The 11,729-nt window shown below is 40.0% G+C and overlaps 2 protein-coding genes across 3 annotated transcripts in view; both read left to right on the forward strand.

Moving 5' to 3' along the window:
• The window catches only part of LOC140302992 (serine/threonine-protein kinase 4-like), a 30,302-nt gene extending 25,665 nt beyond the window's left edge, over nucleotides 1–4,637 (forward strand). For both annotated transcript variants that reach the window (XM_072381546.1, XM_072381545.1), the window contains exon 11: nucleotides 1,836–4,637. In XM_072381546.1, coding sequence (XP_072237647.1) covers nucleotides 1,836–1,994 — 159 coding nt within the window. In that variant the 3' untranslated portion in view covers nucleotides 1,995–4,637. The remainder of the gene's footprint in view (nucleotides 1–1,835) is intronic.
• Nucleotides 1–11,729, forward strand: part of dennd6aa (DENN/MADD domain containing 6Aa) — a 271,486-nt gene that overhangs the window by 211,688 nt on the left and 48,069 nt on the right. The window lies entirely within an intron of this gene.

Genomic DNA, 11,729 nt, shown 5'->3' on the forward strand with positions numbered 1-11,729 from the left:
ATGTAAATGGAAGATAACAGCAACTATAAAGTGATATCATCAAACAGTCTGAATTTAAAAGACTTCTGGAAAAAGAATAATTGATTCAAATAATTGATCATTTAATTGTTTTATGTAGAAATGTATTATGTTATGGAAAGTGTTACCGTCCTCACTGGGCTGGTTAACAAACAGTTAGTCAGCGAATCATTTGGCCGATAGACTGGATTTTATCTGGAGTTTGACTGTTCTTTACAAACATTTAGCTATTTATTATTATTTTTACACTTTTACATATTATTTTTGAATTAGACTTCGAACTATACTAACTATATATTGTTATAACTAACAATATATCTGTGCTAACATTAGTCACAATATTAAAAGAACATTTTGGTAATATAAGATTTTTTAAATTGATTTTTCTATTTTATAAAAGTTTAACACCTCATATTTTTAGTTTAATCCAGTTGCCAAAAAAAGAAGACAAAAATCTGTTATCTCAATGGCTCTAATTCAAATAATAAAAGTTCTGTGAAAACAATCAGAGATCCGAGCCCTCGGTGTCTGTTGCGTTCCAGATCCTGGCCACCCAGACCTCCCATCCTCTGCTCACGGTTATCCGAGCAGTGGACTGGGACGCCGGTGTTATTTTAGCCGTATTGATTGTGTGTAATAAATAGCTCGAGAGCGTTGTGCTGCTGGTAAAAGCTAAGAGGGGAAACCCCCCGGGGAAAAGCTAAAGCCGGCTTCAGGTTCCTATCAGAACCCTACAACAGAGAGAGAGAAAGAGATTGGATAAATGTCAGTAGATGTGGCCTTTAAAAGCCACTAAAATAGATAGTTATCACACACCTTGGTTACGGTTGTCATGGGAGATATTTTTAGGTTATAGGAAAGATTTTCTTGACTGTCTGTTAATGGACTTGTTACTAGTTGATCTTTGAGCTTCATGTTATCAAATATTTTAACTGCAGAACATTTTAACCACAGAAGAGAAGTAATTATAAAGTTCTGAAAGCAGACACCGCGAACACCTAAAAGCCTCATTTTGAAGTGAGTTGATAAGGTTTTGATGTCTTGAAAATGAGAGCTTGTCATTTTTAAACATTAAAGCGACTTCGTTCTGAGCAGAGTCGCGTTTTAGCTCCATTTGTTACAGCGCCTGCAGAGTGAAACTTTCACAACATCATGCATAATCTGGAGTTTTCTCATTCAGCGATGTTGTTTTAATATTGAGATAACTGTGATAATGAACAATGTGCATTTACACAAATATTGAATACATTGTTACTTTCCTTTCGACTGTTTTGTTAAAGAATCAGAGGGAAGTTGCTGACAGAAGCTGAAAACTCTTTTCTTTTTAGACTTAAAAAACTTTGTGACAGTTTAGAATTAATGATGTTTTGAGCTGTTTTATTAGATTTAGATTAGATAAAAATGTAACCAATTAAATGACCTCCAGTTTATCTTGGAAGCATATTGGCCATAAGCCAATAAGTAACCTTTTCTATAAAAAGGTTGATATAGTACTGTTATTTAGAACTATTTAAACATTTCTTTACATGTAATTGGTTTCTTTTCAAATTAAATGGATAAACATTTGCTGTTTTCTGGGTTATAGTGCAGGAAAATCTGCTCAGGTAATGTACGGATGTTAAAGCTATTTTGGTTTATTTATGTACCCAAATGGCTTCTATGTGCTGTAAATATATCAGGGTTACATTGCATCTTGTCAACACTGACATGAGCAACATTGATCGTGACAAAAATGAGCAAACTGTGGACGGTTTGCTTGATGCAGATAAATGACTGAAGAGTAACGTCTTGACATAGTTCGTGGTGTCTTTGTGCAGGTGAGTACGTGGTCGGTGGAGGAGCTGAGGATGAGACTGGACTCTTTGGAACCTCAGATGGCGCAGGAGATCGAGGAGATCCGTCAGCGGTACCAGGCCAAGCGACAGCCCATCCAAGACGCCATCGACGCCAAGAAGCGACGGCAGCAGAACTTCTGAGAAGGAATCTGTGGAGCTCGTTACAGTACGGCAACAGGATGTTTCATCTCATGTTTTTCTACCGCAGCGCGCTGAAAATTCATCATCCGGATGCCTGGCCATGGCATCATCCAGTTGGATGTAACATTTACAGAACTACCTGAACACGTGTAGCCATTCTCACTTTGGATGTCAAACTGCTGACTTGGAACTTGATATTTAGAAGAACCTCCAAAGAGCTCTGTCTTATTGTCTATTTGATGTGAGGTGTAATTTTGTATTTGCATTTCTAGTTTTAACAAATTAGGAAAAGACGATTGAGGAAAGTTTAATTTTTGTATCGTCAACAGCTGATCTGGATCTGGAGTTTCTTTCCGCTCATCTCATGCTTGCAAACGTTTGCCTTGTTTGGTACAGTCTCATTGAAAGGGCAGATTCTTCTTCTTTGGTACTTGTCTTTGCTTAAGTCTTTCTGTCATTGTTGAAAAAGTACAATGCTGCTAAACTTTCCAGTGTTTCCTCTCCAGACTGTTAAAATCTAGAAGAGGAAGAACAGAAGCACAGGACTGCCTCCTCAGACAGAGGTTTGATATTTTTTCATTAGATGTAAAAGCAGTGTGAGACCAGGCCTTTACAGTTACCAGCTATTTCATTTTATATGATTATGGTGTCGTTTTGCATCCAAATGGTCTGATTGAAAACAAATTCTCAACAGGACTATTTACAGAGAAACAGTTACAATGCATAGATTGCAGTGCAGTAGAAAAGGTGAAAATGTAGTTCCTGTCTGACTTTTCTGCTTGTGTTCTGATCAGGTGTTGTTTTCCCAACGTGTGGCCCTACAGATGAATCTGAAGGGGCGTTAGATGATCAATAATTTGCTACTTAAAACTTTATGTAGCACTCTTATCAGTATTTCGGAGCATTTTTTATGGCATTTGTCAACGATTCTTACTTTTACTAATTTGTCATTTCTAAATTATTTTACTTTGTGTTTTGGAGACCCATCAGGAGGAGAAACAACGGATTTATTCACTCTTACGTCATTTTAGTGTGTGGAATGTTAGATGTAGAGATCGAAGCAAAGTGAGAGGGAAACAAAGTAAAATGTTGTTTCCTTTGTTCATTTTTTAACTTAGTTACTTTTTATTCGACTCGAACACAATAAAAAGAAAAAGATTTGGGGTCCGCTGGCCTCAGAATACAGACGTGGGTTTGAATGTGTTAAATACGCGTAATTTGGAGCTCATAGTTAGAATTTTAATCTGATTGTTGAATGTATCAAAATGTTTTTAAGGGAATTCAATGACTTTTTAGCAGTTTTGCCTTCTTTTAACCACGTGTGCCCTGCAAAGTGTTTGATTTGGAGTATTTCTACATTTTTTCTGTCGGTCTCCAGCATCTGTTTCTCTTCCCCAGCAAGCTTTAAAAAAAAAAAAATACCTGGATTTACAGAAGAGATTCAACAGAGCTTTTACGTCCTGGATTTATGTCTGACCCAGGTCTGATCCAACTTTACTTCAAACATTCCTCAGAGCATCTCAGTCGCTCGTGTTTTCCAGCGCTTCTGACACGTCATTTAGCACAAAACATAAAAAGGGACAATGCCTATTTTTTTACGTAGTGGTGACACAGACAGACTGGAGACAGCTGATCATTGTGTCAAAGTGAAAACGAGCTTCTCAGGTCATAAAACTCCTCAGGGGTGTAAAATAATGACAGCGGTGATGAGAAACTACTGTAGATAGTTCAGTAACACGTCTGTATATGTGAGCAACTCTCGGCTGTTTGTGTTTTTTTGTGTTTCAGCTGATGTGCCGAAGGGTTCCGTCTCAAATCGAGACACTTTTGATTAGTTATTGCTTCAGGTTTGAGCAGTTAGATATTGATAACGAGTCAGAATGGGTGTGTGATGATGGAGAGAAACCGCATGGCTTATAGCAGAATGCTGTAATAAATGAATCCAGGATTTCTGAAACACGATGACTCATGAGCACAAATCATTTTCACTTACAAGCAAAGCTTAAGGGATTGTTCTTTCTGCTTCATCCATTTATCTCCGAATGCACTGGCTTTGCGTGTGTGTTGTTATCTTGAGTGATGCCATAGAAAAAGGGAAATATTGAAAATAACGGAGCCTTATTCTGTTGGGTGCTGACGGTGTCATTTCTCTGCTGCTGTCAGAAATGAAGTCGGAATCACTGGAGAACTGAGACAGAAGTCAAACTTCTGATTTTGAATCAGGTATAGCGTGAACCACTGTCTGCCGCCTTATTTAAAAATATGACTTCTCGATAATTTCCACAGCTGTCTGAGCTTTTAACGGCAGTGTTGTGCAAAGACTTGTGACTAATGAGGTCAACACAAACCTCAGCAGGTATCTGTAGCTGTACACATTACCGTTTCCTACATAACTTTAAGTAGTAGTAAAGTTTTAGTTTGTGCTTAAGATTAGAATTTCGTTCAGCCGACTATGACATGATTTATTTCCATAAATAATTTGGATGAATCACTATTAATTCCGCTGTGTAAATCCTACAGAAACAGTGTATGGATACAGCTTTCTTGAACTGTTACCTCTCCTCTGCAGTTTCTTTTAAGTCTCCTTCATGTTAGCCTGGTTCACGTGTGCCTGGTTCATGTTAGCCTGGTTCAGGTGTGCCTGGTTCAGGTGTGCCTGGTTCAGGTGTGCCTGGTTCAGGTGAGCCTGGTTCAGGTGTGCCTGGTTCAGGTGTGCCTGGTTCACGTGAGCCTGGTTCACGTGTGCCTGGTTCAGGTGTGCCTGGTTCAGGTGAGCCTGGTTCACGTGAGCCTGGTTCAGGTGTGCCTGGTTCATGTGTGCCTGGTTCAGGTGAGCCTGGTTCAGGTGTGCCTGGTTCAGGTGTGCCTGGTTCAGGTGTGCCTGGTTCATGTTAGCCTGGTTCAGGTGTGCCTGGTTCACATGTGCCTGGTTCACGTGAGCCTGGTTCAGGTGTGCCTGGTTCATGTGTGCCTGGTTCATGTGTGCCTGGTTCATGTGAGCCTGGTTCAGGTGTGCCTGGTTCACGTGTGCCTGGTTCAGGTGTGCCTGGTTCACATGTGCCTGGTTCACGTGAGCCTGGTTCAGGTGTGCCTGGTTCACGTGTGCCTGGTTCAGGTGAGCCTGGTTCAGGTGTGCCTGGTTCAGGTGTGCCTGGTTCATGTTAGCCTGGTTCACGTGTGCCTGGTTCAGGTGTGCCTGGTTCATGTTAGCCTGGTTCACGTGTGCCTGGTTCAGGTGTGCCTGGTTCAGGTGTGCCTGGTTCAGGTGTGCCTGGTTCAGGTGTGCCTGGTTCATGTGTGCCTGGTTCATGTGAGCCTGGTTCACGTGAGCCTGGTTCACGTGAGCCTGGTTCATGTGTGCCTGGTTCATGTGTGCCTGGTTTACGTGTGCCTGGTTCACGTGAGCCTGGTTCACGTGAGCCTGGTTCAGGTGTGCCTGGTTCAGGTGTGCCTGGTTCACGTTAGCCTGGTTCAGGTGTGCCTGGTTCACGTGTGCCTGGTTCATATGTGCCTGGTTCAGGTGTGCCTGGTTCATGTGTGCCTGGTTCAGGTGAGCCTGGTTCAGGTGTGCCATGGTTCTTTTAAGTCTCCTTTTTTTTTTTCTACCCAACTTTTCATCTTTTTTTTTGTACTGGTATTATAAAATGCGCAGTTGTATCTCAGCTCAGTTGGGAAACATCGTAACAGTCACAAGAAACTGTGAAGTGAACAAATAAAACACAAAAGTGGAGAGAAAAAAAACCAACACAGTAGTGTATGTGAGCCTGGTTCATGTGTGCCTGGTTCATGTTAGCCTGGTTCATGTTAGCCTGGTTCATGTTAGCCTGGTTCATGTTAGCCTGGTTCATGTGAGCCTGGTTCATGTGTGCCTGGTTCATGTTAGCCTGGTTCATGTGTGCCTGGTTCAGGTGTGCCTGGTTCAGGTGAGCCTGGTTCATGTGAGCCTGGTTCAGGTGAGCCTGGTTCATGTGTGCCTGGTTCATGTGAGCCTGGTTCAGGTGAGCCTGGTTCAGGTGAGCCTGGTTCAGGTGTGCCTGGTTCATGTTAGCCTGGTTCATGTGTGCCTGATTCAGGTGTGCCTGGTTCATGTGTGCCTGGTTCATGTGAGCCTGGTTCATATGTGCCTGGTTCAGGTGTGCCTGGTTCAGGTGAGCCTGGTTCATGTGAGCCTGGTTCAGGTGAGCCTGGTTCATGTGTGCCTGGTTCATGTGAGCCTGGTTCAGGTGAGCCTGGTTCATGTGAGCCTGGTTCAGGTGAGCCTGGTTCAGGTGAGCCTGGTTCATGTGAGCCTGGTTCAGGTGAGCCTGGTTCATGTGAGCCTGGTTCAGGTGAGCCTGGTTCAGGTGATCACAGCATGCATTCATCGTCAGAAGTATTTGCCTTTAAAAAGCTGTTGCTGCGTCGCCGCTTTGCCTCTTCTATGTGCAAAACGATGTCCTATCAGCATCAGCATGTCGGGACCTTTACTCTGAGGTGTATCTGCCTTAAAGTACAGTATGCAGTGCAAGTCAAGCATAAGTGTGACCACTGGTATTTGGTTTGTGTATTTCATTTGTTTGCTTCTCTAATAAAGAATATAGGAAACAATCAACTTGTCTCCATTTTGTGTTCCTGTCACTACAGTTTATTATTATGAGGTGTTCTTTTATTTATTAGAATACACATTTTTTTTCTCTTCAGCTTATTTAAAACCACAGGTGTGGGAAATGTTTAGGTTTTCAACATCAGTAGGTGCAGAAGTACCATTGTAAAGATATCGATGGGTAAAGTTGCTCATGTGAAGCCTGCTCTTCTGTTATAGGTGCGATCGTTCCTCTGCAGCGTTTTAAAGTTGAAGTAAAGTGATCTTTAAATACTTTGACCAAAAAACTGCAGTTTCTCTGAAGTGGAGTGGAAGTGTGGATTGCTTAAATATACAAGCTATGTTTGAATACTTCATATAATTTATATTGCCTCCTTTCATTCTTGTGTAAAAAATAAAAAATCTGGTTTCAGCTGACAAATTCTCCACTTTCAGCCTTTTTTCCCATGTTAACAATTTTAAGGCATATAAAATACAACAATGAATGTATCCTATTAACAAATATTGTGTTTCCTGAAGCTGAATATATGCCATGAATCTTTTGCAGCTGTGTTTGAGCCACAGAAAAGCATCTGATGTTCTTTCTTAACCAAAAACACGTTATTCCAGTAAAGTCCCACAAAATGTGGATTATTCTGTGAGTACAAGTACTTCCCAACAAATGCATCATTTCTAATTTGAGTCATTTTCTCAAAACTGTTGTGAGGAGCAGTTTCAGGAAATTACTGGCGTTTTATAGTTACACATTTTTCTTCAATGTTTTTCAGTCTTCAGTCAGAAGCAGCAGCTTTAGAGCTGCAGCAAGGCAGAGAAACACTGTCTTTGATTATGATGTAATGCAGAAAGATTTTGTGCCTGATTTTTCATTTAAGAGAGTCAACTAACTGTAACATAAGTTAAAAAAAAAAACGTTTTCAGGCCCCAAACTGAGGCCAAAAACGAGATGTCTTTTGAGTTTTGGTCTAAAATGAGGCTATAATGGTCATATAGTACAGACATAAGTTTCAGTTAAATTAACAGCAACTTAATTAACGGACAATCTTCTGTCTCCGAAGGCAATGCTTTTTTTTGTATTTCTGTGTGTGTGTACATGTCAGTATGTTCCTACATGTCTGCTGTAGTTGTTCCTCCTCGGGCTCTCGCCTCATCATCAGCTCTGTGCAGAGGACAGAGCGACTGAGCTTGCTGTCGACTTGACTTTCTAAAAGCCTTTTCTTGTCCTATCAGACCCATCACAAACACTGAAACCTCTGAGGCTGGGCTTGTTGTTTCCCCTCAATGTTTAGAGTTCTGTCTTCCAAAATAGCTGAAATTAATTTTTAATCAGCTGGCTACGAATCTGATCTCTCTCCTTCGCTGTGTCTGTCTTTTTGTGTGTGTGTGTGTGTGTGTGTGTGTGTGTGTGTGTTGCTTCTCTAAGCCCAAATAAAGAGGAATTTGTATGGATGATGGAGAGGATGAATAGAATTTAGTTTGTGAGACCATTTTTTTTAAAGCCTCCCTGACATTGATGGGGAACAACTCATTATGCTGATTAATTTAGCATCTGAGTCATAACTCAGTAAGGAGTATCTTCATGCATCATTGCAGTCCTTTAGCTGTCTGATCAGAGCGCCTGACAGAAACTTTAACTGAATACCAGAGAGCATAAATCACAGCACAAAGATTTAAAGTGGTACAACAAAGACTGCTCCTCAGGTCAAATCTTTCTCTGCTAAAACAACTTTCCAGAGCTGCAATCACCTACTAATTGTTCTCATTTAAAAGAAAGAAATCCAGTAACTTAGTTACTATCAAGCTATAATTTTGACAGATGTGCGATGACTCATTAAAGTTACCATGGTAATATGTAAAAGCTTTCTCAGATGCTTTATCCAGTTAACATGCATATGCAGTCCTTCCAATCACACAAATGACCAATGAATGGGACAGTTTTAGGCATTTTTTAAATTGGGAGCACCAAATCATACTAATTCTAACCATAAATTAAACCAAACATTTCTACATATTCATCACAGTCAGATTTGGGCTTTAAATGATTTCCTTGAATTGTTTTGTTTCCCAGAGGCAGAATTGTAAAACATGCATCTTTAAACTGAAATAGTTCACAAATGTCTTTTTATTTGTGTTTTCTGAGATCAGCAGAAAGTCAAAATGCACGTAGAGACTAAATAAAATGAATGTTCCATCTTAAATAATTAATTTAGGCATGCTGACCTTTTTAGACAGCTTATCTGAGCCTGTTTGACTGTGAGAGGATTGATGATATTAAAAATAGCTACAAATTACAAAATCATTGGTTAAATAAAAAAAGATTTTCAGTTATCTTAGTGCTACAGCCCTTGGCCTTGGAGGAAGTGTTGCAGCCTCCTTCCATGCAGATTTGAGCGTGGCAACACACTTAGGATTCGCTGTTTGATTGGCTACACAAAACCAAGCACAGGTCTTGGTGTGGTGTGTCAAAGTGAGTGTTTTACATCAGTTATAAGTGGTTCAGTTGTGTTAGCTGGTGTTGTGTTTAGTTGCTGGAGATGGATGCAGAGAGTTGCACAGGTAAAGTAGTTTTCTGTTCATTTTTTATGTCACGTGTCCCTCATAAAGAGTGAGCTCACTGTGGTGATGCAGCCCCGCTGCAAAGATTAACACTGAAATACAGTTCGTCAGCAGATTTGTGAATAAACTCGCAGTGGCTTTAGGACCAGGAATGTTTGACAAATTTGACTGCAATCTATTCAGTTATATAAATATTTCAGTCTGCACCCAAGTGGACTAACAGAGTGGCCGTCATCCATAGAGACAATCACACCAAAGTCAAAAGCAGGTGTTTACAATTAATTCTCATTAAAGCAAAGATTGAATTACAATTATTAAAATGTTGAAGTAGACACTGGTAAACATGCATTAAATATACCTTTACAGCCATCTTAATGAAAACTTTATGCTGTTTTTAAATTTGATTTCAGATGAAGAACGGGAACATCACACGGAAGCTTTTCAGATGATTATAAAGAAAGCTTCCCTTTCTCTTTGGGTTTTCTGAAAGAAAGCAGAGCTTTTGGCTCCAACTGATCTTGGTTGAGCTTTACTGTGTTAGCATCATTATTTCTCTCCTCTGTAGTGCTCTCAGATGGGATGTAAACCTGCTTGAAGACTCGTGCAATTCAAGGATCCATTACATGAAACCCAAACTGAGCTGCAGAACAATTCTAATTCAATTCTTCCTGTTGAGATTCACAAAGGTTTCTTCCTGCTTTTCTTCCAGAACAATGGTTTGGAGGTAGGACAGCCAACTCTGTGAGCTAAAAGATACCTGACAGCTCAGTTTACTCAAGTTTGCAAAAGTTTTGCGAATTCTGAATAGCAACCTCCAAAGTTATAGGAACTACCCACACAGTCTGTGGATCACACCAGAGGTGGCCCCTGTTGAACTGGAACACAGATCACAAGCTCATCTATATGAATCCAGTGAGAGTTTTTTTCTGGTGTCAGTAAAACTCTCAGAACAGGAGAATACATGTGATAAGTTTTTGCTTTGATACAACTATGATATAATGGCTTTGTTCCCTCACAAATAAAGAAACATACAGTTTAAGTTTAAAATGGTATATCATCATTTAAGCCCCTGCAATGATGCGGAAAAAGCAACTCATTCTCATTTCTTGGGAGTAAAATACTGTCTTTTTGTCGAAGCTGGTAGTACCTCTGTTGTACACACATGGTGTCCTTGTCCTTTGATGTTTGTGCCCTGACACACCAGATGCTGCAATATTAGATGTCAGGGGCATACATTGCCTCTTCAACATTAAGAAAACATCTAGGAGGTATGATCATTTCATAAGTTAAGGTACTTTATTCTTGGAGACTGGAGTTCAACTCTTGTGTGAGACAATTTCTCTTTTCACATTCTTTCAGTTAAATTCCATGGAGCTCCTATATGACACCATTGTGTTTCTATTTTACTCTCACTTACTGTTTAGCCAGGTTTAAGCACCAAAACGATTTTCTTATGATTAGAATATGATCATTACATACACCCTTAAGCAATCTTAGCCATGTGAGAGTCCTGACAAAGTGAAGGGAGACTGGACCTTAAGGAGGTGCACATCAAACAAATCTACCTTGAACAGCCTCTGGCAGACATGCATCAGAAAAAGGTTGTGAACAGTGTTTTAAAAGAAACATAGAAAATCAGAGAAGTGAGGCCCATGTTCAGAATACTTAGTCTGATCTTCAAAGCGAACGTCAGCACGGCAGCTTATCATTGATAATGATCAATGACAGTTCGAAAGGGTTGATGCATTTTCCAGTAAACAGAGCAGTTGGATGTTTCACAAACTCATCTTGTAAATGAGCTCCGTGGCACAATGCCACTGATGCATCGTTCAGACCAAACTGAAAGGGTTGAATAAAAACTGCAGCGTACGTCACTGAAGCATTACAGAGTAAAACCTTTAGTTCTTTTCCCAATTCCTCTTTTTCAAAGGTCATTCTTAAATAAAAATCTCAGCTCAAATACTGTAGATATTAATGAGTTCAAGATTCCTTTACAGACATTTTCTTTTCTTTTGACTTAAGTTTAAATGTCACTCTGGTAATGAAAGGGCTTTATTGAGACTGACTGATGAACAGCAATACAGTTCACCTTTAATTAGGTGATCAGATCAGACATGGTGAGCAATGAGCAGACACTTTGCACAATGAGCCCTGATCTTTAGTAACACTGCCAGCATGGTGCTTTGCCAGGGAGTCTGTTAATTAACTGATGCATCACTACAACACCACTATTGAAACTCTATGAAAGTAACAAAAGATTTCTGAAGGAGGTTTTGAGGAAAGGTTTAATTTAAAGTGGTAAGATAGTGTTTGTTCTTTGCTGATGCAGCATGACTTCTCTGTTCTGTCTGCGTTCGTTTGTCCTTGTTTTAATGTCATATCTGCTCTAACATCTAATTATAATGTTTAGGAGTCGGTATTTCACCAAAATAACCAAGATTATGTTAATCCAAGAGCTTTAGAGCCACAGGTAGAAAGTTTTTGTGATGTTTGAGCAAGTCCTGATCAGCTTTTTACCTTTTTAGTCTTTTCAACAACCTAATCTAATCTAATAAATACAAACTATAGGCTTACATCCAGCATACAGACGTTTAAATGGG

Source organism: Leuresthes tenuis, unplaced genomic scaffold (assembly GCF_036924035.1).
Source record: "Leuresthes tenuis unplaced genomic scaffold, fLeuTen1.0.hap1 SCAF_3, whole genome shotgun sequence".
NCBI classification, from domain to species: Eukaryota; Metazoa; Chordata; class Actinopteri; order Atheriniformes; family Atherinopsidae; genus Leuresthes; species Leuresthes tenuis.